General features: G+C 44.6%; 1 protein-coding gene across 3 annotated transcripts in view; it reads right to left on the bottom strand.

Moving 5' to 3' along the window:
• Positions 1 to 26,241, bottom strand: part of PELI2 (pellino E3 ubiquitin protein ligase family member 2) — a 189,726-nt gene extending 163,485 nt beyond the window's left edge. For all 3 annotated transcript variants that reach the window (XM_027971888.2, XM_042252565.1, XM_042252564.1), the window contains exon 1: positions 25,926 to 26,241. In XM_027971888.2, the coding sequence (XP_027827689.2) occupies positions 25,926 to 26,002 (77 nt within the window). In that variant the 5' untranslated portion in view covers positions 26,003 to 26,241. The remainder of the gene's footprint in view (positions 1 to 25,925) is intronic.
• Between the last annotated feature and the right edge of the window lie 309 nt (positions 26,242 to 26,550).

Here is a 26,550-nt window from a genome sequence, read left to right as displayed (position 1 = left end):
CACCTCAGAACAATCTTAGCAGACAAAAGAGGAATAGGTATGTTATTTGCCAGCCCGTCCTCCATAGAAGCTCCCGAGGCAAGGGTCCTGAAGGTTCATGCGAGATTCTGGTCTAACAACATCTATGCTGCATTTAATTTTCCAGAGCTAGACACACAGAAGACATAACAACACTTGAAGAGTCTTAAACATTTTAGTTTTTGAATCATATCACTTTGTCTTAAATCGACTAAAACAAGTTACACTTTTATACAAACAATGGATGGTAACTAAACTCACTGTAGTAATCATTTTGCAAGGAATATAAGTCAAGGGACTATGCTATACACCTTAAGCACACACAGTGCTGTACACCAACTCTATCTCAAAACTAAAAGAAAACAAAATAAACAAAAAAATAATTACACTTTTATCTCATCCATGGGAACCCCAGGTTTACAAGGAAACAATTCAGAACTAGGCACCAGCCATCACAGCCTAACAGTCCAAGCTTTGCCGCCAGCCTCTTGGGTTCCAACCAACCAGACAAGACTACTGTTCTTTTATTACTGAATGAACACTCTCTTTGGGTGACAGGACAACTAGACAAACTACGAGAGTAATGAGGATAGAAATAAACACTCAGCTGCTTTGTCAACTTCCACAAGCTCTGGCCAGCAATCTTCCAAGCTCCCTGCATCTGCATATTTTACTGGCCTTCCTCCTTCGCCCACGGAAAAACCAGCATCTCCTGAAAAGTCAGCCCCTAACTCGTCCACAGACCCTATCAGTTCTAGCGCATGTCTATCATCAATTTTTCCCTGTCTTACGGTTGAACCAAAATTTCAAACTGAAAACGCTGAGTTCTCGGCATAAAGTTAAAAACTAAAAATAATTTTAAGCCTTCAACATTCTCTTTTCCTGCTTACTCCATGGGATGGGCTTGACAAAGACCCTCCTAAAGAGTAAAGAGGGTTGGCTTCTCCTTTGTCGTTGGCATCCAGGAGTGTGAAGTGGGCCTTAGGAAGCATCACTATGAACAAAGCTAGTAAAGGTGATGGAATTCCAGATGAGCTATTTCAAATCCTAAAAGATGATGCCGTTAAAGTGCTGCACTCAATATGCCAGTAAATATGGAAAACTCAGCAGTGGCCACAGGACTGGAAAAGATCAGTTTTCATTTCAGTATCGAAGAAGGGCAAAGCCAAAGAATGTTCAAACTACCACACAATTGTGTGCTCATTTCACACTCTAACAAGGTAATGCTCAAAACCCTTCAAGCTAGGCTTTTTGAAGTATGCGAACTGAGAACTTCCAGATGTACAAGCTAGATTTAGAAAAGGCAAAGGAACCAGAGATCAAATTCTCAACATTTGTTGGAACATAAAAAAAGCAAGAGAGTTCCAGGAAAAAAAATCTGCTTCACTGACTACCCTAAAAGTCTTTTACTGTGTGGGTCACAACAAACTGTGGAAAATATTTAAAGAGAGGGAAATACCAGATCACCTGGCCTGCCTCCTAAGAAATCTGTATGCAGGTCAAGAAGCTACAGTCAGAACTGGACATGGAACAACAGACTGGTTCCAAATGGGTAAGGAGTATGTCAAGGCTGTTTATTGTCACCCTACTTATTTAAGTTATATGCAGAGTACATCATGCGAAATGCTGGGCTGAATGAATTCCAAACTGGAATCAAGACTGCTGGGAGAAATATCAACAACCTCAGATATGCAGATGACACCACCCTTACCGCAGAAAGCAAAGAGGAATTAAAGAGCCTCTTGATCAAAGTGAAAGAGGAGAGTGAAAAAGCTGGCTTAAAACTCAACATTCAAAAAACTAAGATCATGGCATCCAGTCCCATCACTTCATGGCAAATAGATGGGGGAAAAAATGAAAACAATGACAGACTTTATTTTCTTGGAATCCAAAATCACTGCAGACAGTGACTGCAGACATGAAATTAAAAGACATTTGCTTCTTGGAAAAAAAGTTATTACCAATTAGATAGCATATTAAAAAGCAGAGACATCACTTTGCTGACAAAGGTCCGTATAGCCAAAGCTATACTGGTTTTTCCAGCAGTCATGTACAGATGTGAGAGTTGGACTATGGAGGCTGAGCACCAAAGAATTGATGCTTTTGAACTGTTGTGCTGGAGAAGATGCTTGAGAGTCCCTTGGACGGCAAGAAGATCAAACCAGTCAATCCTAAAGGAAATCAACCCTGAATATTCATTGGAAGGACTGATACTGAAGCTCCAATACTTTGGCCACCTGATGCAAAGAGCAGACTCAATGGAAAAGATCCTGATACTGGGGAAGATTGAAGACGGGAGGAGAAGGGGACAACAGAGGATGAGATGGTTGGATAACATCACTGACTCAATGGACATGGGTTTGAGCAGACTCCAGGAGATGGTGAAGGACAGGGAAGCCTGGTGTCCTGCAGTTCATGGGGTCACAGAGTCAGACACGATTTAGCGACTGAACAAAAACAAAGAAGGTTGGGATCTCGCTGAGGGCTGTGTGGCCTCTGCACATAACCCTTTAAAGTAACATTTTACCCAGAAACTCAAAAGTAGCTTCTTCCCAAAGAAAGAGTCATTTTTAAAGATTTGCTTAAAATTAATGTCCTTTTCTTTTTAGACTTCATGGTAAAAGTTAAATACAAATTAAGGATCCATTACTGTTGTACTGACTCTAGCTTTTGCTACTTTAAAAAAGTTCGAATAATTTGCACCTAACAAGAATATATTCAAATAATTCATTTTAAGCAACCACTAGTACCATGGGGTCGTGAAGAGTCAGACACAACTGAGCGACTTCACTTTCACTTTTCACTTTCATGCACTGCAGAAGGAAATGGCAATCCACTCCAGTGTTCTTGCCTGGAGAATCCCAGGGATGGCAGAGCCTTGGTGGGCTGCCATCTATGGGGTCGCACAGAGTCGGACACGACTGAAAGTGACTTAGCAGCAGCAGCAGTACCATTTAAAATCATTTCAAACAGGTACCTGGGATTGGAAAGAGTTTGTTTTCATTTGGGGGGAAGAGGTTGTTATTACCTATTCTTTACAAATCCTAAAGATATTAATGGGAAAGATGCATCGGTTCTGTAAAATTACAAACTTTTCAGATATAAGTACAATCAACTTAGATCTGTAGGTGGAAGAGACATCTGCTCTGAACGACACGCTTGACGCGCGACTCAGTCATAACCAACAGGGCTGCATCTTTGTTTCACAGATGTGCACTAAGATTTCAACAAGGAAGAAATGAGAGAAAGGGGAAGGAAGAAAAGATTCTTTTTCAGACAATTACTCATTTCTGATGAAAGCAAATTTAAGCAGCAGTGACATGCCTCACCAATAACAAGCTTCAAATACTGAAATCCCACCTCTCCTTTTTAATAGGGAAGCTGGTGGGCACCACCCTCTCCAAAGACAGGAGCTTGATTTACCAACTAGAAAGCTGGCTAATCAAATGGGAGGAGTGCGTGATGTGATTATTGTCAGGGCTTCTCCTGGCTCCAGCTTTTCTGTTTTTCATCTGTGCTAGGGGAGTCTCCCTGGTTACCAGAATTATATTTTTAGAAACTTAACTTTAAATTAAAAAAAAAAAAAAAGAAACTTGCAACATGGAAGAACCACGACAACAAGGCAAGCAGAAACCCAAAAACAGGCATAAGTGAAAAAGGCCCTTGGGCACTTGACCCAGAAGTCAATCTAAGATTTAAAACACAGACCAAAATACAAAGGAACTCCAAGGAAAGGAAAAGCAGGAAAATAAACAATGGGAAGAGGAGGAACAGAGCAGGAAAAAGGAATTGGTTCAAGAAACGATAAACTCAACTGCATACACAAAACACAGACGACTAGTTTTCATTACAGTTTCATAACCAGTCTAAGACAATTAAATCTTGAAACCACCAAACACAGAGGAAACCCAGCATTTTTCAGTCCCACTCTGTTCAACCTCACAAGCCCTGCCTCGCTCTCTGCCCCTCCCCCGGCCAGCACCACACCACGGCCAAGGACTGGGTAGGTTATGCCCCATGATGCAGGGTATCTGAGAAGCCAGGCCTATAGTTAGGTAATTAAGGATTCTGTGGTTTATCCAGTGAGTCCACCGCCACCCAGCTGTCCCTGCAACTGTGTTGCCTACATCCTGAAAATCCCTTCAGCTCCCGGCGGCCGGACCAGCTTGAATCCCTTGTAACCCCCATCCTTTCCCACAGCCTCCCTACGTGTTTATCAATTTTGTCAGCAGGAAAGAAGAGAAAGCCAGGCTGGGAATAGGCACCTGAGAAAACAAACACAGCAACAACACAGGAGAAATAATTGTTTCAACATGAACTGAGTATTTCCATAATCACGCTATCGAGACTTCAAACAAGTTGTGTGCATGTACAACAGACATAACTAGATTGACAAGCTATTGAAAACAATTCACTCCCCGTATCTTTTCGTTACGCCACAAATCAAGTACAGTTGGGAACAAAATGAATACTGTTTTAACTTGATGGATCAAATCTTTACAACTTTAATACTTCATCATTGTTCACACATCTCTGACAATGACTCCACTTTTTTAAAAATGTGCCAAATAGATAATTTTATGAAGTTTCCAAAGTCAGAACTTGACAAATTCAAATTTGAAAATACCCTATTATACAATATTTCTGTAAAATAGTTGCCATTTCCGTCTTTTTCTGTAGACAATAATTCATGAATATTTTTCAGTCTTTGAAAGACAAAAAAAAAACAACCCTCAGAACCACCTGTACTTTGATTTGATTTTAAAGTTATAGGGAATTTCAAGGAGAAGATAAGCTCAAATTCTGAAAGTTGCTTTGCTAATTCCACGGTAGAACTAAAACTCTGAACAGAAGATGCTTTGTGTAAAATACACAGTTTGTTTGGGCTTTCAGCACTTTCCGCTAACTATGTGTACAATTTCCAAAGAACGCTCCTGAACTTACTTTTACCTACTCATGAAAAATGACTACTCTAAACAAAAACAGCCAGTTCATGGAGAAAGTAATTTTCTGAGCATTGTGATGTTCTGATGAGCACAGAACAGACACAGGCTGCTGGGTCAGAGGGGCAGGCCGTATCCTTTGGAAGCCATGAGAGGAAAGAGCAGAGCTCAGGGAGTACCCTCCCCCAGCAGACACTGCCCAAGGGAAGCAAACATCCTCGGGCCCCCTAGAATCCAGAGAGGTAAGGAAGTGTTGGTCAGAGAGGAACTGCGGCCCAGAGCAGATCAGCTGGCCCTCACTTCAAATTGAAATCTCTGTAATCGGGTAACATTGCTATAAGAATAATCCAATCGTCCCTCTAACAGGTTTCTGAACTCTTCTGCAAAAATGAATCTGTGTTTACTTCCCTAAATAAAGCATCCTGACCCAGAGAGATGTTATGGGGAGGGAGGTAGGAGGGGGTTCATGTTTGGGAACGCATGTAAGAATTAAAGATTTTAAAATTTAAAAATAAAAAACTAAAAAAAAAAAAAAAAAGCATCTTGGCAACTTAAACTCGGAACAGTTTAAGATCTTAAATCCAAACCACTAGCCTCAAATCTGATCACATGGACAACTGTGATTTTTAAACAACTGATGGAAAAGTTAAAGGAAGGTCAGTAGCGGTTTTTCACACTCACACAATCCTGCTAAATACATACCCCGGGAAGGTAAACAAGCACAAAACCATCTTTTCTACATGTGTACATCATCTTCAGTGAAAGAATCAATCCTAACATGCCAAGATCACAGTATTCTGGAGGTGACAAGGAGACGGCGGGCCTGGGGAAAAGTGTGCTATCTTGGCCACAGAACAGGATCCAATGGTTCCCTAAGTTTCAGGCAGCTTAGGTTTTCATTCTTTTCCTCCACGTTAATCCAGATACAAAGCAATTACTTGTTACACAGCTCAAACTGCTCTTTTTTCTCTTATTACTAAGTCCAATGACTGAAAAGAAATTTCTCAAATTTCATCTGAGAAAACCATCTTATTATGCACAGTCAACAGCCTCTCCCAAGGAAAGAAAAGTTACGGTAGGATTCTTAGGCTAATGAAAGCCATAAATCACCTTCTGGAAGAGGTTATAGCCCCCATCTTAGGCTCCCGGCTATAAACTTGATGCCTGCATCTCCCCTGCAGTAAGTAGTAGATGAAAATTAGTTTTCACTGGGTGGGGGAAATTCTCTTTGTTATCACCCAACCAAACCTTCCCAGCAGATGTAGGACCAGCCCCACAAAACCATCGTCACCTTTATTCACAGGGTAGGGAAGCACAAATCGGCTTTTCAAGGGGGAGCTGGAACACAGACTAACTACCCTGGAGGGCTCTTCACGGGAGACTCCCAGAGGAAGTTGCCAAAGGCAAACTGCCAAGGTCTCCCTGGAAAGGAATGATCTCAGAGCGCACACCTAAGAAAAGAGGGGGAGGAGGGGAGGAAAGGGAAGAGATAAAGAAAGAGCAGAAGAAAGACAGGCATTCAACTTCAGAGTGAGACCACTGGCAGGCATCCCATACAAATGCCACGCTTTATCCATCAATTAAAAACACTTGGCACTCAATAAGTTACATCAGAGGATGTCACAATCACCAAGGTCAGTGAGCTGGAGTACTCAATTATTATTTTTATTCTTGTTTCAACAAAAGGCATCCCTCTAACTGAACAGCCCTGGAGAATGATCTATCACATATGATATCTCGAGCTTTCCTTGCTGGTCCCAGTCCTTCTCAGTTGAAACCCAGATTTAATCTCATCTTCAACAACCCAACAGATTAAGTGAAACCACCAGTTTAAAAGGTAAAAAATATAATCCGGCAGTTAGTAGTGATGCTTCTAAATTATACGCTCTACAGAAGCAAATGTGTTTATTTTGTTGCCACAAGATCTAAATCCAGAACCTAAGGGTTCTGATCAAAGAAGCTGAGGACCTCAACACTCCACCCCACCTCCTGGGAGATGCTGGAAAACCCAAATATGCAGAATGTAAGAGCAACCATGAAGCCCTTGGCCAACAGAAATGCCGTCCCTACAGTCAGGTCTTTATAGAGAGCTCAGTTACCTTTAACATTTTTTTATTTCAAAAATCTAACTTACAAAATGTTTGAGAAGCACTGCAGAGGACTCCCCTGAGTTCCAGTTTTCTGCCTTTTAAATTTACAGTGTATTCAGTGATTGCTAATGTTAAGAAGGATCAACAAGGCAAGCCTAACTCATCAAAGACAGACTCAAGCAGACTCATATTGGATTTGGAATAGCATCATCATGAACTGGTTTTTTTTTTTTTTTTTCATCTTCTACAAATCTTAAATGTCCTCATCACAAGGAAAAAAATGTAACTATGTATAGTGATGAACGTGAACTAGATTTACCACAGTGATCATTTCACAGTATATACAAATATCAAATCATCCTGTTGCACGACAGAAACGACTATGTTATACATGTCAGTTAGATATCACTTTTTAAAAATTTCCTCTACAGGGACTTCTGCTTAATCATCAGTTAATGTAAAACTTCAATGGTCCTTAAGTATGCCACTCCTGAAGCATTCTATTTCACTGAGCTCTGTACCGTATAAGACTGAGGTTACACGGTTAAAATTACTTAATAAGCAGAAAATGCAGCATATTGTTAGTCGTTTTTTAAGCCAGTTACTTCTGGTACAGAAGTGACAAGAGTTCCAGCCTTTGAAATATATCCTATCGGAAAAATAAAGGCTGTTTTCAACTTAATAATAGTGACCATGTATAGCTAATATATTTATAACACAAAGCCAAAAATGTCAACTCTTGGAGAAACTGCACTTGAAACAGACCTTCAGTAATAAACTGACTCATCAACCAGCATTTCACCAAAAACCACTGAGCTACTGTCTGTAAACATCATTTCTCATTCTGAGAAAACACGTGCAATTTTTAGATCATAGTTTTATTGAGAGCAGGTGCCAAATAATAGAGCAGAAAGAAAATCAACAAGGCAAAAATAATAAGCCAAATACCATAAAACAGTCTCTTGTTCTAACCCAAACAAAACTAAATGAACACATTCATTAAGCCACTTTATAGAACCACAATTCACAAATCATACGGACTGCAGCTTACTGCCAAAGATGTGTGCACACGCTGAGCAGCAGACCATTTCCTTTCTCCTTGCTAGGAAGTCATGAGTCAGCACACTGCTCACAGAGCCAGGCTTGTGTACGTTTGATACTTAGAATATAGCTCAGGGGTTGCAGAGGTACCACAAAAAAGGTTCTTAATACAGATAATAATAATAATGTATACCGCCAAGCTGCTCTCCAATGGGTAGGTAATTTTTAAAAAATATCACTGCATTTCCCTTTTTATTTGTTATAAATCTCACGAATAACCTGAATTTTAGACGTTTCATTATCTATTATGGTCCTGCTAAGAACTGGAGTTGGAATGGAGAAAGGAGACAAATATTCATTGGAGAATTCTAACTTCTAAACAGCAGGCAGGATGGGAAACTGGAGTGGGACAGGGGCAGAATAAAAGAAAACCAGGGAAGAAAGATGGCTTGTACCCCCTGCTATACACAACTCTCCCAGCAAAAGAAACGGAGTTTAATGACAAGATTGCTGGTTCCTCGTGATAATGATTTTTTTTTTTTAATAAACAAAGGAAAGGAATGAAAAAATAAACTCAAGTTGATTTCCAGAGCACCCCAGCTGTCTTGCTTCAAATATATAACGAGCTGTAACCAACGTGGCAGAATGGAGGAAAAGTCAACAAACAGCAAGGATGTTTGCAGGCACATGAAAAAAGAATACACTGGGCAACTGGCTGGACAGCAAACACTATACATATAAGTATAAAGCTCTCTAAAAATCAAAAGAAAGGAGTTGGAATGGAGGAGATAAAGAGTGAGAAAACACACCAACCCAACCAGCATGCAAACACAAAAACCAGCTGTGATAAATATCAGTAAAGAAATAATGGAAAGAATATTTATCTGTGACTTCAGAGTGGAAAGATAAGAAACCAGAGCAACTAATTTTAAGTAAAAAAAAAAGATTTATCACCATCGAAATGTGTTTGGTTGGATCTGTTGACTTTTCTCGGGAGATTTTTAATACTACATTTAAAACTGAAAGCTGAAACCACATCTGTGCACTCAGTGACTTTAACCCCTTATCTTTACGTTTAAAAGGAAAATTTTAAACCCACCATCATTTCAGGGCTAAACAATTGCTAACGAGTGCTCACCATGTTCATGTACTGAAGAACTCTTCAATTTACCTTAGAAGATGCAAACAGGAGAATACTTTTAGGAAGCTAATTAAAGAAACATAAATGCATGAAATACCTACTGAAAAGTAAATAATCATCCTTAAAAGCTGGATCAGGGAGCGAAGAAATGGGAAAGGAGACCATCCACGTTAAAGCTCACATTTCCAGAACCACACTTTCTCACCCATATGCTTGACTGATCCACCAAGTGCCAGGTTGTAGCACAACGCTGGAACTGAGTGCAGAAAAGGGAGCCTCCAGCCCTACCCTGTCCAGGATCCATAGGAAGGACGTTTACAAGGCACAGAGAGCTCTTGAGAAATAACTGCTCTAGCCTGGAGGAAAAGGGAAGAGGAGTCAGGAAGGGCCTCTTGCTGGAGATAACAGCTGAGTTCAATCTTAGCAGGTGAGCAGGATGTAGCAAGCAGAGAGAACTCTGTGTGTGAAAGCAATTGAGAAAAGATGAGAAAGTCTATGAACATATAGTTAGTTAGAAGTTAGTGTTAGCCACTCAGTCGTGTCTGACTTTGCAATCCGAGGGACTGCAGCCCGCCAGGCTCCTCTGTCCATGAATTTCTCCAGGCAAGAACACTGGAGTGGGTTGCCATTTCCTTCTCCATGAACACATAATGGGGGGCAAAATAGGGCTCAGAGAGTAGGCCCCAAGGCAAAGAAGTATGTTATCTTGGGCTTGACTGGATGTTTCTCGTGTAGAATTCAGTATTCTTCAAAGAGTCCTTTTCTCTAAGTACCTAAAAAACGTATTTTCAGAAATCATGCCTTTAGCATACACAGTAACCTTTCAGAGATCTTTTAAAGTCTTCAAACAGTGGCTAGAATAACCCTGAATAATTCTCCTCCTCCCACATATTCTGTTAGAACAGAGACCTTAGAAATCACATGGCGATTCTGATTCTGCAAACCGCTCCCCCACAAAAAAGCAGAATTTGTGTTAGATAATCTTTAAAAATGTATATACATTTGGCTTACTTTAAATGTCTAACATTAATTAAATTCTCTTAAAATCAGGGTCAGTTAACTAACACTTCAAAAAACAGCCCATAAACCATGTATAAAATGAAGTACATAAAAGATTTTTGTGCAGAGACAATTTTACAAGTGAAGTACATAAAAGATTTTTGTGCAGAGACAATTTTACAAGTGAATGTGCAAAAAGTGAAAATAACATTAGCATCATGGATGATTTGTCTTCCTTCTTCCAAAACTGTCATTAATATTCTCTATACAATATTTTTAACATACAGCTTTCTAAAACTAATTCCATATTACCTGAATATAAATGGTCTGCCTCAAAAAAAAAAATCCATTTACGAATTTATCAGTGGAGAAAAGCTACATGATTAGTATTAATGATTAGTGTTAACCTCTAAAAGTTACAAGAACTGGACACAAACTTAAAACTGGCTTAACCCCGGGAGAAACTGGGGTGAAATAAGTACACAGGCAGAATCGAACAGTATATGATTTATGGTAAAATTTATGGTAAACTAACATGGTGAGTGGTCAAGTGGATTTTTAAAAAACACAATTAGATCAGAGAAAGATGCATTTCAGCTGAGAGTAAAGGGCCACAGGAGAACCTATCTGCTGAGGGAGGGCAAGCTGTATTGTCTGAATCTAATCTGAACAGAGGCAACAGGAAAAACAGGGGCAGGCATCCTCTGACCCTTTCATGGCCCTGAAGGAGAGGAACACAAAGGGAGTGTAAGAGGACAAGCCGTCACACTGTGAGGAGGGGCCGGCTCCCCGCAGAGCTGTCGCCCGTACCATTGTGTACCCCAGCCTGGCTGGTCCAGAGGGGAATCGCCTGCCTTTCTACTGTCATAATCACAACTTCAGAATCTAATGCCAAACACGAAGCATTCCACCCTTCAGATCGTAAACAAAAGGTATTACCAATAATGACATAAGATGTACCGGTTTTGAGAAGCCCAATATGGGCAAGCCTGAGAATCTGAGACCCAGATTCAACTTCCTGAGCTTCCAATTCTTTACTGTTAATAACTGTGCAGGATCCTAGGTGAAGCTCAATCTCCAGGCATCTCTGCTTCCCTATTTCTCAAATAGAGGTGGTGACATCACCTCCTCTGAGGGCCCAGGAAACTCAGCACCACCTGGCTGGCGACAGGGACTGGGGCTCCCTAACAGGCATCTCACACTGTGCAAGGGACCTGGAGTGCTGCCCCCTGCAGTCAGTAGATGGTACAGCAGCTGAGAGACGGCAGGAAAGGGAAAGCCCCGCTGGGACCCCCATGCTCCCTACAGAAAGAAAAGCCACTCCACGCAGCCGCCCCTGAAGATAGGGTGAAGCGGAGAACTACTCCTCCTCCAGAGGATCCCGTCGGAGCTCAAGAAGCCAGCAGGCTCACCACCCTGGCTGCACTTTCCCAGCATACTCAGAGGAGCAGTGCTATTTCTTATCCAACATGGAGGCTGTATGCTTAATCATCAGGGACAGCATTTCTCAACTAGTAAATCCAAAACAGGAGCTTTGACAGTCATGGGAGGTGAACGTGGTGGGTAGAAGGAGGGCACACAAATTATTAAGGTAATGAAGATTTGTGTCTTTTCTCTCCCCTCTGGGGAAAACATGAGTTGTGCTATTGTTTAATATTTAAAACAGTAGTACCTGGGCAGACAACTATTGTAAGACAATAATTCAATCGAAGGGCATTCTAGTGTGTAAAGCACTCAAGTTTCGCCCTTGTGTCGTTTATTACATTATCAGAACCTCCTGATTAAATTACTTCCCTGCAGAGCGTCCAAGTCTCTGCTTTTCACCCATACAACATCTAACATTGCTTATCAACAGGCTATATTTGTCCTTCAGTATTTTACCATCTGATATCTTAGGATGTCTATTTGTTAAGGGTATTTTTTTAGAAATCCTGGGTCATGTGCACCTCACATCTGTAACAGAAAAGGCTTAACTGCCCTCACAGGAAGGTTGAAACTGAACAGCATAAAGCCACACCAGCTTCCAGAAGGGTCTAAGTCAATAGTTTCATCAAAGTCTTCACTGGCATCTGGTCTAAGTTAACACACTTAGAATAAGCAATTAAAAGGCACCACCCCTTTCCTGGCCTACTGTTGGCCCCGTGCTTTTCAGATTAGCTAAACCAGTGCTAGGAGAAGGCAATGGCAACCCACTCCAGTACTCTTGCCTGGAAAATCCCATGGACGGAGGAGCCTGGTAGGCTGCAGTCCATGGGGTCGCACAGAGTCGGACACGACTCAAGCAACTTAGCAGCAAACCAGTGCTGCTGCTGTAACAAGTTGTACTGAGGACCGTCAGGGAGGCAATGGAGGGAGTGGGGAGGTTCTTCCCCTTAATCAATACTAACAGGAAGATCAAGAGACAGAAAAGGAAAAAAATATCAATACACAGGGACGTGAGAATCCAGGCAAATGCAGAGAGGAGAAGGGCTTGAAGCTCCCTTTCCAAGCTGTAAACAAAATACGCATGTGAGCCTAAGTCATCACAAACAACGGAAAAAGAAGAAAGATTTCACCAGCCCAGGCTTAATCTGCTTAAAGACCCGCTTTCCTGATGGACGATAAGCTCCAAGAAGGCAGGGACCACTCTGTTATCACCCCCTGTATCCCCAGCGTGAGAAGATGCCAACCAACTGATGATGCTCCAACTCTTATTTCCTTCCCCAAGGACTTCAATCTCCAGCCAAATCCTTCAAGGTTCCTAAACCCCACACCATTACTATTACTGCTTTATAAAAATCCAGGCCAATTTTCAAAACTCTGCTCAAAGGCTGCCTTTTCCAGGATTTTTTCCCCAGTTCCCAGCAATTCACATGCCTTTAACCTTCACTCTGTAGAGAGAATCAGGCCTCACAGTAATCCAAACCTACCTTCCAGTCATGCCCTGCCACTGATAAGGTGAGTTACCTGAACAGAAGCCTCACGTTCCAAATAATGCAATCTAACTCCTGGGACTGATTAAGAAAAACACAAAAGAATCTGGCACACAGCACACCTGAAATAACGGCTCCCGCCATCCATCTCTCCTCGACACCACGTATAGTTCATTGCTTAGTTATTTGTCTTGCCCTTAGATTGTAGGCCCCTGGAGGGCATTTCCTTATGTGGGTTCCTAGACGTTAGATCATCAGCATCACCAAAACAGCAACCATAACAGCATCACCTCACACAGACAGAGTGGGTAATGTTTACTGCATACGCTTAGATACTGCCCAATTTCTAGTATGTTCAGTGAATTCCACATTTAATTCAATAAATCCATACATGTGCAATAAAATATAAAATATATCTACCTATACATTTGTATAGGTTTTAGTGTAGTTTTAGTATAGTTTTTTTCCTTCTTTTTTTAGTATTCATTTGGCCACGTCAGGTCCGAGCTGTGGCATTAGGGGTCTTCCTTGCTTCGTGCGGACTCTTTCACTGCAGTCCACAGATTCTCTAGTTGCGGTGCTTGGGCTTAGCTGCCCAGCCGTATGTGGGATCTTAGTTCCCCTACCAGGGATTGAACCCATGTCCCCTACATGGGGCATATCCTTGACCACTGGACCATTAGGGAAGTCGCTTTAGTGTAGTTTTAAGCTTTACAATCTACAAAATTATAAAAGCTACAAAGTACACCATTTGGGCATTTATTTAAACTTCTTTTACACTTAGCTAATAAATTTTAAACACAAAAGTTTTCATTTTATATGTATCAGTACTTCTGATTACAAATGACAAATGTTAAAACTTTTTAAACAGAATTTGGGGGAATTTTAAGATATTCCATTCATTTCAGCTACTACACGAATCCTTTTTCCTCTTTTTATGTCAAGCTGCTTGCTCACTTGGAAGGCAGTCACTTGCAGAGTCTGTGCCTGTAGCTCTTTCTCTCCATCCTGAGGACTATGTTCACGGCTGACAGCTCGGCTGTCACACTGTCCGCTTCTGAAGGGAGAACACTAGCCCAGCCCACCCCGCACCATGCCAGGCCACCTTCTGACGTTGCTTGCCCCCAAGCCAGCACACAGCCCATGGGAAAAATGAGACCCAGGAACTGTACTTCCTTCGTATCACTGACAGTCACAGGTACAACTCATACAAATGAGCTCTTCATTGCCCTGTACCTGTAGGATGCTAGTATAGATGACCTCCCCACCTCCTCAAATCTCTGTTAGTTCTGCTATTTCATTTGGGTGGCCTTTAAAAGCCTGAAAGTCCATCATCCACTAGCTGTCCTGGGGTTAAAGCTGCTTACGCCCCAATCTTCCAGAAGCATGGCTTTCAGCTCTGCTGGGTCATTCTTCAACTGCCTGCTCTCAAAGAATATCAGGAGATAATATTGATTACGGAGATTAATGAACGCAGAGAGACTCACAGATGACTTACACATAATAAACTTATTCCACAAATGCTTTTGTTAGCTAAGCTTTTCAGGCCATACAGTACTTAATGTTTGGAATAACTCATCTAAAAGGCTGAAATTGTGCTTGTTAAAATAATCAGTAACCTGAAAGAAACAAAAACTCAGTGAATTAATTCCCATTAGTCCGTCAGATGTGACAGTGGAATCACATGCCAGTGTTAATACCAGTGTTTCAGCTGCCTACTGCTGTGTAACAAACCACCCCCAAACACAACGGCTTTAAGGACAACCAGCACTCAGAACTCATTGATTTGGCAGAATGAGAAGGAAATTGCTCATCTTTGCTCCACGTGGTGTGGCCTGGGCAGCGTGATGGGCCCAAGGAGCCAAGATGGCTTTACTCAAGGTCAGTTGCCTCAGCAGAGTGGTTGCAGTGGCTGGGGGCTGGCCAGGCCTCTCTCCTTTTGTAATCCTGCCAGGGCCACCCTCTCTAGCAGGGCAGTCAAGACTTCTTTCCGTGGCGACTGCCTTCTAAGAAGGAGCTGTAGACTGAATTTATATGTTGAAGTCCTCAGCCTCAGTACACTTCAGAATGTGAATGTATTAGGAGACAAGGTCTTTAAAGAGGTGTGTGCATGCGTGCTAAGTTGCTTCAGTCATGTTCAACTTTTTGTGACCCTGGACTGGAGTCCACCAGGCTCTGCTGTCCATGGGATTCTCTGGGCAAGAATATTGGAATGCGTTGCCATGCCCTTTTCCAGGGGATCTTCCCAACCCAGGGATCGAACCCATGTCTCCTGCATTGCAGGCAGATTTTTTACCACTGAGGCACTGGGGAAGCCCCTTTAAAGAGTTTAAAATCAAGGTTAAGTTAGGTCACATAAGTGGGCCCTAATCCAACATGACTGGTGTCCTCATATGAGGGACAGGGCCACCAAGGATGGGCACCTACACAAGAAAAAGTCACATGAGGACACAGCAAGAGACAGCCACCTGCAAGCCAAGGAGGGAGGCCTCGGGAGAAACCCGACTTGCTGACACCTTATCTCGGGCTTCCAGCTTGCAAAACTGTGAGCAAGTTTCTGCTGTTTAAGCCACCCAGCCTATGGTGTTTTGTTATAGAGCAGCCTGGCAGGTTAGTATAGAGAACAAAAACGGAAGCTAGAACACCCCTTAAGGCAGCATCCAAAAGTCACAGACCTCCGTCACAAAGATGGTTCAGAGCAAATTACAAAACCAGCCAACATGCAGGGGGAGGGGAGTCGCCGCCTCAGAGAGGTCCAGCACGCAGGCCTGATTTGAAGATACTTGGGGAAATACATGGGTCTAAGTTAAAGCCCCAAATTCTCTTATCTGATCTCCAACTGCTTGCAAGTCCTACTGGGAAAGTCGGGTAATGTCCACCTCAACACACGGCCTTTAAATACAGTTCTTTCACTGAATGGTTTACAGAGTCAAACAACTGAATGCTTATTATGTGGAAATAGTTCAAGAATGCAAAAACCCTGTTGAGAAGCATACACAGTACAGTCCTCTGTTCTCTCCAGTAGCTCTCCTGCATACCTTAGACAAACAGCTATGCAGCAAAATGACAGATTCCATTCTGCATTCTATCTGAGAGCACCCAAACTCTAAGGCAGTCTCATGTACCACAGCAAGGACCCAGTCTGTACGTTTCTGGGGATCTGGCAAGAAGCACACTTCTTTGTGTTTGCGGTCCTTGCGCAAAAAGGGCCGGATTTCCTCAAGGTAATCAGTTCATCAATCAAGCGCTCCAGAAACCCCTCCTTGCTCACCCATCACAAGTTCTGAAGATAGATAGAGGCCCCACAACCCTGCAGCAGGAGGCACAAGAAGGCCAGGTACAAACTGAAGGAGGCGGGGGGGAGGCAGGCTTTGAAGGCGCCTGGAAGGTGCTTGGAAATAGTAAACAGCCGTTCCATACCAACAGCCTGGAAGCCAAACACACAACTGCTCACTTGGGTTGGATTCTGCTAAACCAGTACTAATTAGAATGGGAGCATAAGGCTAGAGATTCCTATCCTAAACACAGAGCGAAAAAGCAGGGTATGAATGGAGTTAAGTGTTTGCAAGTGAGAAGCATTATGCAGATGGCTGGACATAAAACCTCAATCAAGAATGACTTGCAGGAGTCTTAAATCTGCTGCTGAAAATACCCCCAATGCATACTTATTAGGTCTATCATCCAGGAGGAGGCTTGCACCCCAGCCATCGTTAGCCAGCACTAATGACCGCAGCCTTTGGGCACCACCCCTGTGCACCGCAGTGCAGCTCCGGCAGCTGGTGGAACGGGAACAGATGGCCTTCTTCCCTTCAAGGCAGAACGTTCTGCAGGTGACAAAATGACTGTTAGGTGACTGACAAAAAGAAAAACAAACAAAAGTTGAAACAAGAGTATCTGATGTCAGTGAAGTACATGTTTAGTATCGCAGGAAGCCTTTAACTTGGGCTCTTCAGGTGGGGAGGGCTGTTTACAAAACTGCAGCTGTGTTCGGGAATCCGCGTTCCTTCCCAAGCGAGGAAACAGTCCCTGAGCCCCAGAGATGAGGCTGAGTTGAGCAGGGTGCTGCAGTGTGCCAGAGAAATGCCACCTCCTGTGCACCTGAAAAGGTGTACCCCATACCCTAAGGGAGGAACCCTATCCTCTAGGAGGGAAGAGCAAATCGTCTCAAGGAGCCCTGATGCTGCTGCTACTGCTAAGTCGCTTCAGTCGTGTCCGACTCTGTGCGACCCCATAGATGGCAGTCCACCAGGCTCCCCCGTCCCTGGGATTCTCCAGGCAAGAACACTGGAGCGGCTTGCCATTTTCTTCTCCAATGCATGAAAGTGAAAAGTGAAAGTGAAGCCGCTCAGTCATGTCCGACTCTTAGCGACCCCATGGACTGCAGCTGACCAGGCTCCTCCGCCCATGGGATTTTCCAGGCAAGAGTACTAGAGTGGGGTGCCATTGCCTTCTCCATCAAGGAGCCCTAGAGAATGCAATTACCACCCTGAGCATGTGACACTGATAGACTACTCAGAATCCTTTGGCCCATAAGAGTGGAACCCACCCAGCATGGCTTAGACAGGATTGAAAGTAAAGAAAAAACTGGAAAAAGGTGGGAGCTCTCAGAGGATACAGAGTTAATTTCTGAGAAATGTTGCCCCTGATTTTTGTATCTCCCAGGGCCCCACTACCTTATCCCTTGCACTTGACCCAACTAGTCCCCCCTGCCCTGCCACCCAAGCACTCTCTTGCCCCATGTCCTGCGTGAGATTTCCCGGGGCCCTCTGAATTAAAGCTGTATCTTACCAAGGTGCTGGCTTGTCTGCACCGTCCACCTCCTGCACTGGAAGGTGAGCTCTCTGCTGGGCTGTCTACCTCACTCCTACTGTATGCAGCCCAGTGCCCAGGGCAGCGCTGCTCCTCGGTCAGTATTTCTGAGTCAGTGAACGAGCGGCAGCCCACTCACAACCTGGGACAGTGGTGTGACTGGACGTCTTGAGGGACAGGAATCAGATCCTGGCTCCCACACGCCTCGGCCTGAGCATCTCCTTGCACCCGCCGCTGCTGCAGCCCGCTCTGCAGAAGTGCTTTCTCTGCTACCAGTTTCCGAGCTGACAGCTCAGCTACAGTCTCCCAGGCCTGTAGGATAAAGTCCCCAGTCCTGCGGGGCTTGCCCTCCCACCCTCCTGGCTCAGGATGCATTTCAACCCTCCAGCCATTTGGGACTTTTCTCCATTCCTCAAAGGAGCATGTGCACTCATCTTTGGATCTTAGAATACTGTGGGCCGTCCCCCTAGAGCAATTGTTCCCTCTAACCTCCGCCTGGCTAGCCTCTTCTTGTCCCGGCACAGGGCTAGGTGACCCATTGCTCCCCCATCACAGCCTATGCTCTAAACTGCTTTCTCTGTAGGCTCCACGGCAGCAGAGATGATACCTGTCTTATTCACTGCATCCCTTAGTGCCAAGGACAGCATCTGACGTGTAGCAGATGCTCAAATATTGGTGGAATAAATAAATGAACTGAATATTTGTAATAGCCATTCCCTAAAGGGTTGTGACAAGAATAAGACAGTAATTCACATGTCCGCCTTGCCTAGCTATATCCCCCATGCCTGGAAGAGTACAATCCCATTAAATATTTGTTGAATGAATAAATTCCTGGCTTGCCTGATGTAACCCCACCCCTTTCTCTCCCACTTGGGAGAACACAGCAGAATGCAAGTGGGTAAAGTCATATTATTACCGAGACATCTTGGAATCATTTGAAAGATCCATACTTTATTACATGTCATAAATTACTGGCCACATACCTCAAAACTGATCATCACATGTAAGGTGGCTGAGACAGTGGTTGAGAACAGCTGATTTAGACAAAGCTAAGAACTATGAAGCACTTTTTGCTCTCCTTATTTTTATTCTCCAGAAGATGAAGGTAACAGTAAGCTCAATAAGAACCATTAACAGAATCACTCTTACCTTCCATTTTCTTCTTATGAAATAGATTCTGCTCATCCTAGGAGAAACCCTTAGTTAAATCAGATGATGTTAGAAATTCCTGTTCAGTTATTTTACTCCCACGCCAAGGAGCTCCATCAAGGGCTGCACTGCCTCTGTTTCAAAGCCAATCCATGTCTACATGTTGCTGATTCCTGCATAGCAGACACAAAACCATTGCCTCAACATGACAAGGGTGGTCTCCTTCAAATACGGCAACTGGCATGCTTTCGGGTTTTTGGTCTTTTCTGTATATATGTTTCATCCTTTTGCCAATTTTACTGATATGTTTTGGTAAAGCTGCTGGAGGGCTTCCCAGGTGGTAAAGAATCCAACTGCCAATGCAGGAGACTTAAGAGACGTGGGTTTGATCCCTGGGTCGGAAAGATTCCCTGGAAAAGGGCATGGCAACCCACTTCAGTATTCTTGCCTGGAGAATCTCATAGAGGAGTCTGGAGGGCTACAGTCCATTAGGTCACACAGAATCAGACAGGACTGAAGCGACTTAGCATGCACACATGCAAAGTTACTAAAATCTGAAGCAAGCTGGTTTTGCTTTTGTTTACCTAAAGCATCCATATGGATCACCTGATGAAATACAACTGAAAATGAAAAGTCCTAATGAAGGTTTCAGGCTTGGTGTGTTAAAGAGAGAAACAAATAAATCTGAGAGACCCAGACAAGAAACCACACAGACAGCCACATACTCCAAACAAGGCTAAAGTTAGTAAAGGAAAATATAGCAACCCAAAGCCAGTCGCATCACAACCCTTTATAGCCTACATAAGTAGACACTCCATCCACACAAACAGATCTGTGCTCTTCAGATCACCACAAACGCTGAGAGATAGCAAAGATTTTTTTTGTTTTGCTTTAAGTTCAAAGACCTTTCAGTCTATAAAGGATACTAGCATTTGATGTTTGGGCCCAAATTAAAGAGGAGGACAAGAAAAGGAAAAGTGTTAGGATATATTTTAAGGCTTCTTATTGCTACCAAGGGGAGGGGTCAAGGCACAGTGCCAAGGTTAAGACAAAACTGGCATCTAGAAATTGGAGCTGCTTGTTTCAAAAAATAAAGACCATAAACTCTCCTAGCAACAGCCCTCTTTGTCTTACCTGATAAAATGCTGCACAGTCTAAAGGGAAAAATCACACGTACCCCCTGATTTCCCCCTTTTGTAGATCTTGAGCAGTTTCAACTACAACATGTTATTTTTGAGGCATATCTGCAGAAATTCTTAACCTTTTTTTTGTGCAAAGGATCCTTCTGGCAGTCTTTAAAGTATACTGAGCCCTTTGAAGAAAAATAATTTTACATGTATAAAATACAATACAAAGGCTTAAAAATGAAGTCAATCATTTGGTTATCAAAGATAAGTTGTGATACAATAATGTATGCATTTCTGGATTAATGCATTAAATAACAAATCCAGCAGCAGGTCTATTTTTTGCCTATACACATAATGGAGTAAAATATTAAATCTCAGTTTGAATCCAGTAAAAGCAAAGATATATTTTCCCGCCATCCCAGTTCAAGGGCGCCCTGGATTCCATCTGTGAACTCGAGGTTAAAAACCTTTGGTTGAGAGATCCAATAAAAATACCTTTTGTGAAGCATCAAATGAAAAAGAAAGCTTTGCAAAAGGCATTATCCATTCAGCAGTGAGGTGAGGGGAACCAAGAGTAAAGCAATATGTTTCCAAAAATCATGACGGGCCATTAGTCAGAGAGAGAGCTGCATGCTTCAAATTGAATCCAGAAAGAGATTCAGCTTCCCTCATGCAGGTTACAAAAAACCTGCAGCTTTGGGGAACTGACAGCACTGCTGGAATCTGCCCTGAAGTGGGGAACCTGTGACCTGGCAGTGCAGTGATCCAGCTCAACTATGAACTTGGACAAACCTCCTTCCTTCTGGGAGTCTCGCGTTCCTCATCAGTAAAATTAAAGAGTGAAGTATGTACCATGGCCTCTTAGGGCCCTTTCAGTTCTAAAATTTCATCATCAGATTATCTCTTCCTTGTGCTGGTTATTTTAGCCTACTGAGCTTAATTTTGAAACATCACTGCCCTCCTAAAACCTGGAACAGAAAGTTTTATCAAATTTTGAACACCCTCATGTACAATCTAACACCAATGTGTCAGATATATGTATACCATTACAACTTTTAAAAATGCCTATTTTGCACACACCAACTTCCAAAAAAGTTATCACAGCATCAATCTTTTCCACTATTAAACCACAGTTCCCATTCAAATTCTAGCACCACCACCTTCAGTTCAGTTCAGTCGCTCAGTCGTGTCTGACTCTTTGTGACCCCACGAATCGCAGCACGCCAGGCCTCCCTGTCCATCACCAACTCCCGGAGTTCACTCAAACTCACGTCCATCGAGTCGGTGATGCCATCCAGCCATCTCATCCTCTGTCGTCCCCTTCTCCTCCTGGCCCTAATCTCTCCCAGCATCAGAGTCTTTTCCAATGAGTCAGCTCTTTGCATGAGGTGGCCAAAGTGCTGGAGTTTCAGCTTCAGCATCAGTCCTTCCAATGAACACACAGAACAGATCTCCTTTAGCATGGACTGATTGGATCTCCTTGCAGTCCAAGGGACTCCCAAGAGTCTTCTCCAACACCACAGTTCAAAAGCATCAATTCTTCAGTGCTCAGCTTTCTTCACAGTCCAACTCTCACATCCATACATGATCACTGGAAAACCATAGCCTTGACTAGATGGACCTTTGTTGGTAAAGTAATGTCTCTGCTTTTGAATATGCTATCTAGGTTGGTCATAACTTTCCTTCCAAGGAGTAAGGGTCTTTTAATTCATGGCTGCAATCACCATCTGCAGTGATTTTGGAGCCCCCAAAAATAAAGTCTGACACTGTTTCCACTGTTTCCCCATCTATTTCCCATGAAGTGATGGGACCAGATGCCATGATCTTCGTTTTCTGAATGTTGAGCTTTAAGCCAACTTTTTCACTCCCCTCTTCCACTTTCATCAAGAGGCTTTTTAGTTCCTCTTCACTTTCTGCCATAAGGGTGGTGTCATCTGCATATCTGAGGTTATTAATGTTTCTCCCAGCAAGGAATACACAAAATCAATACATGCAGAATTACTGAGATTATGTTAACTACATTTTCCACATTTGAGCCACTGACCAACATTACAAGGTATAAACCAGAAAGGTTCTTGACAACTACACAATCCAATCATATTTCATTATTGGTAAAGAAACAGGAAGAAAGTGAGGACTGGGTGCATGTACTCAGTCATGTCCGATTCTTTGTGATCCCATGGACTGTAGCCCACCAGGCTCCTCTGTCCGTGGAACTTTCCAGGCAAGAATACTGGAGCAGGTTTCCTACTCCAGGGGATCCTCCTGACCCAAACAGCCTCTGCAGCATCTCCTGTATTGGCAGGCGGATTCTTTACCACTGGGACACCTGGGAAGCCAGAGAGTGAAGGACAAAGCCACTACCACAAAGCCAGCGGGCAAGAAAGGAGAAATTCAGTCCAGGTCTTCTGAATGCTGATTCATACTCTTACCAACAAACTACATCGAACTACCTCTCAAATCCAGACACACTTCCCTGAGTTTAACATTTTAGTCAGGTTTAAAATGAACAGCAAAAAAGACCTGACAGGTAGATAGTCATTTCTCTATCTTTCATTATGTAATGGACGCAGCAAAAAGTAGTGGCTCTGATGCATTCACTGGCTGGAATCATGAAAAAATTAAATTCTACCAAGCTGCTAAGAAAATGATGACCCTACTAAAATCCTAACTGGGATTCTCTTAACATTGTGTAATGCATGAAAAGACGCAGAAGTATTTGGGTATGAATGTATACATATACGTATATAGCTCCTCAATCTGCACTCCAGGATTTCTTAGCAACATTTTGCTACAAAATTTAGAAGAGAGAAAAAGGGCAATCACACAACAGTTTTGTTTTTAATGAAAAAATGCACTGTATTTTATAAGCAAAAAGCTTTTTATGAATACTAATATGGGGCATTTTTAGATTTCAAGATTAATTTCATCAATAAAAAATCTAATAGAAATTTTTACATTATGTTATAGATGATCAGACGTGTAACACTGATAATAATTTTTATTTGATCATCACTGGTGATTTAAGAGGGAGGGCGCTACCTCAAGTCCAAAGGATAATGATTAATAAGGGTTGTCTTAGAGTCTACCTACCTTTTCACTATTTCCCCACGTTCTTCAGTGTGGTTAATATTGTTAGAGAGTCAGAGAACTACTCTCAAAAACGGAAAATGGCCCCAATTCTTCTCAAGTATTGAAAAACCAAACTTAGCATCTTCTCAGAGCCTGGTCTCAACTCACCTTTCACCTCCTCAGAGAAACCTTCCCTGCCTTCCCAGCTACAGAAGGCAAGACCTGCCTATTGCAAACGTCTCCTAAGCTAACCCATTTCTGTTGAAAATTTGGCAGTGCCCAAAACTGCCATTTATTATTCACTTGTTTACATGTTTCCTTCTGTTTATATCTGCCACTCCACACTACAATGAAATAGCTCCCTGTGCACTTCTGGATCTTCCATGCCTAAACAGTGCTGGCACATAGTAGGTGCCCACAAACTGCTGAGTGGCCTAAAATATTAATATAAGTGCTAATTCCATCATGGACTTCCCTTATAGCTCAGTTTCTAAAGAATCTGCCTGCAGTGCAGGAGACCCAGGTTTGATCCCTAGGTTGGGAAGATCGCCTGGAGAAGGAAATGGCAACCCACTCCAGTATCCTTGCCTGGAAAATCTCATGGACACAGGAGCCTGGTGGGCTGCAGTCCATGGGGTTGCAAAGAGTCCGGCACGACTGAGCAACTAACACTTAATTCCATCATACTAAGTGTCTCCTGGGAAAACATCTGTAAATAACAGAGCACATGCAACTGGCAAAGTATTTACATAGCCTGCTTTAGTATAAGCCTGATTGGAGGACAATTCAGGGTAAAAATCCTTTTCGGGGCTTTGGAATGTCCTGCACTTCCAGCTATGAACACAAACCCTCTCCAGACCCACTCACACCCTGCTTTCATGAAACATCTCAACGACTATTTCCTCAAAAGGAAATAATGAAATAAAGTCCTGGCCTAAGTTAATCTTTCGTGTCAGGTTCACAATGTTAAACATACTTTGAAGCCAGCCACACAAACAAAACCAAACTGCACAAAATTAGGCTGGGCTGAGGTTACATAATACAAGCTAAACTCTAGCTTTTTGCCTGCCAGTCCTCTCTCCTTCCACTGAATCTTGATGTTTGTCTTTTACGTTCAATTAGATGCAGGTGAGAAAAATGCTTATCTGAAACAGCTTCCAAATAGGTAAATGAGCTTTCCAATGATACTCCACCTAACACTGTAGCTACAAAGTACGCCAAACTGGACAACTTTGAGCTGGGCTGTGTCTGGAAGCTTCTCTTAAAAATTCCTCGCTTTAAAATTATCTTTAAGCCGGCACTTACTTCAAGGTATTCAGTTATCAAAACACATTTTTCAGAGTGCCCTGAGTTCTTCCATACCCATGACTCTTCACACGTGTACTAAGCCTACCTTTCAGCACCCCTAATGTTCAGAACACAAGTCTTTCAAGAGAGGAGGACAAAAGCGCGGGTTTCCGAGAGTGACAGATCCAAAGGGAAAAATAATCCTTTCTCTTTTCTCCTTCAAGGCTAAACCCAAGTTGCTCCTTTTCCCGAATTTACCGCACTTCCCCACCCCATTCCGCTCCCCTTTCACTGCCCACTTTATCCTGCTTTAATCCCAGCGAAGCCTCTCTCCAGGCTTATTAAGGGTAAACAATAGAAATGTCACAAGGAAACTCAGGAAGTAGATGAAGTCTCTAATTGCTGCCGTTTAAAGATTGTAGATAATTACTATCTTCAGAATGTGGTTTTCACAAGCCGAGAGGGAGCAGAGGCAAGCGAGGATGGCGAGCTCCCCGCCGCTGGGAGGACATCTGCGAGGCCAAATCCCAGGACCGAGGGACAGAGAGGATGCAGCCCCGCGCGCCCCGGAGCCCGGGCGGGTGCAGCGGCTTTCCTGCCGGCTCCACGACACTCCCGGCGGAGAGAGCCGAGGGCCGGCCCGGCCGCCCGGGTCGCAGACAGTTCACTGCCCTGGGGCTGCGGCTGCTGCGGCGGTCACCATAACAATATGCAAGGCGCTGCCCGCGGACGCCCCTCGCTCGGATCCCACTGCCCGCAGCGCAGAGCCGCCGGTGCCGCGCCTGGAGTTCCGGGCCCGGGGCTCACAATAAGAGGGAGCAGAGGGACCCTGGGGGCCTCTCAGTTTCGCCAAGGTGGAGGGGTAGTCCTCGGACACCGCGAGGTGCCCACGACGGCTGTGCTTCAACCCTGGTCCCTATCCCCGACACCCGGCCAGGGGCACGCGGGGAAGTCGAGCCTCTGCCCCCGCGGTAATGCCAAGGACTTAGCCCCCGAACGCTACGCCCCGCGGGGCTCCGAGGTCGCCCCAGTCCCCGCCGCTGCCTTCGCCCCGGGCTGACCGCGCTCCGCCACTTCCCTCGCCACCGTCCTCGGCGCGGATAGCGCATCCCTGTGCCCGCAGCGACCCGCGCGCGCGGATCGGGGCATCCCACCCCCACTCCCGCGGTCCCAGCCCTCCGAGACGCTCTACCGGCCCAAGCGCCCTACCGATGGCCAGAGAACCCCCAAACCACCCCGATGGCCCTGCTCCGGGATGTGGGTGCGCGGCGGCCACCCAACCCGGAGCGCTTGCTGCCCGCCCCCAAGCTCCCCTGGTCGGGGATCCCCGGACTCACCCCAGTACCACCAGCTCCCCGTATTTCACGGGCTCCTTATTGGGGGCGCAGTGCTCCTCCTGGCTGGGGGAAAACATGGAGCCCTGCTCGGCCGCCGCCGCCGCCGCCGCCTCCGCCGCGATCCCCGCCGAGTCCGCGCCGCCGCTACAATCCCATCCCGAGAAGGGAGTGAGTGCGCCGGGGAAGGGCACGGCGGCGAAGGGGGCGCGGGGCGGCCAGTCCCGCGGCTGCTCCGTCGTGGCTGCGTGGCTGCCCTGCCGGGCTCTCTAAGAGCTCCGCGCGCCGCGGCTGCCCCGAGCTGGACTCGGCAACAAATGGGACTGGGCAGCAGGGAGACCCACCGCGCGAAGCGCCGCAGCCGCCGCCGCCGCCGAAGCCCCGCGGGAGGGAGGAAAGGAGGGAGCGAGCGAGCCCGGGAGGGGCGGGGGCAGCGGGCGGGGGAGGGGCGGGGGCCGGCCGCAGAGGCGCCCCGCCCGCGCGCGGGCAGGTGGGAGCCGCCCCGCCCTCCGCGAGACGCCCGCAGCCCTCCGCCCACCCGGCGCCCCCTCCCCCGGCGCGTGGGGCGGCCCGGGTCCACTCCCCGCCCCCCTCGGGCCCAGCGGCGGCTCGCCCCCGTGTTATGTAA

The sequence above is a fragment of the Ovis aries genome, chromosome 7 (assembly GCF_016772045.2).
Source record: "Ovis aries strain OAR_USU_Benz2616 breed Rambouillet chromosome 7, ARS-UI_Ramb_v3.0, whole genome shotgun sequence".
Classification (NCBI taxonomy): domain Eukaryota; kingdom Metazoa; phylum Chordata; class Mammalia; order Artiodactyla; family Bovidae; genus Ovis; species Ovis aries.
The sequence above is the reverse complement of the archived record's forward strand: the minus strand, read 5'-3'. Positions and strand labels throughout refer to the sequence as shown.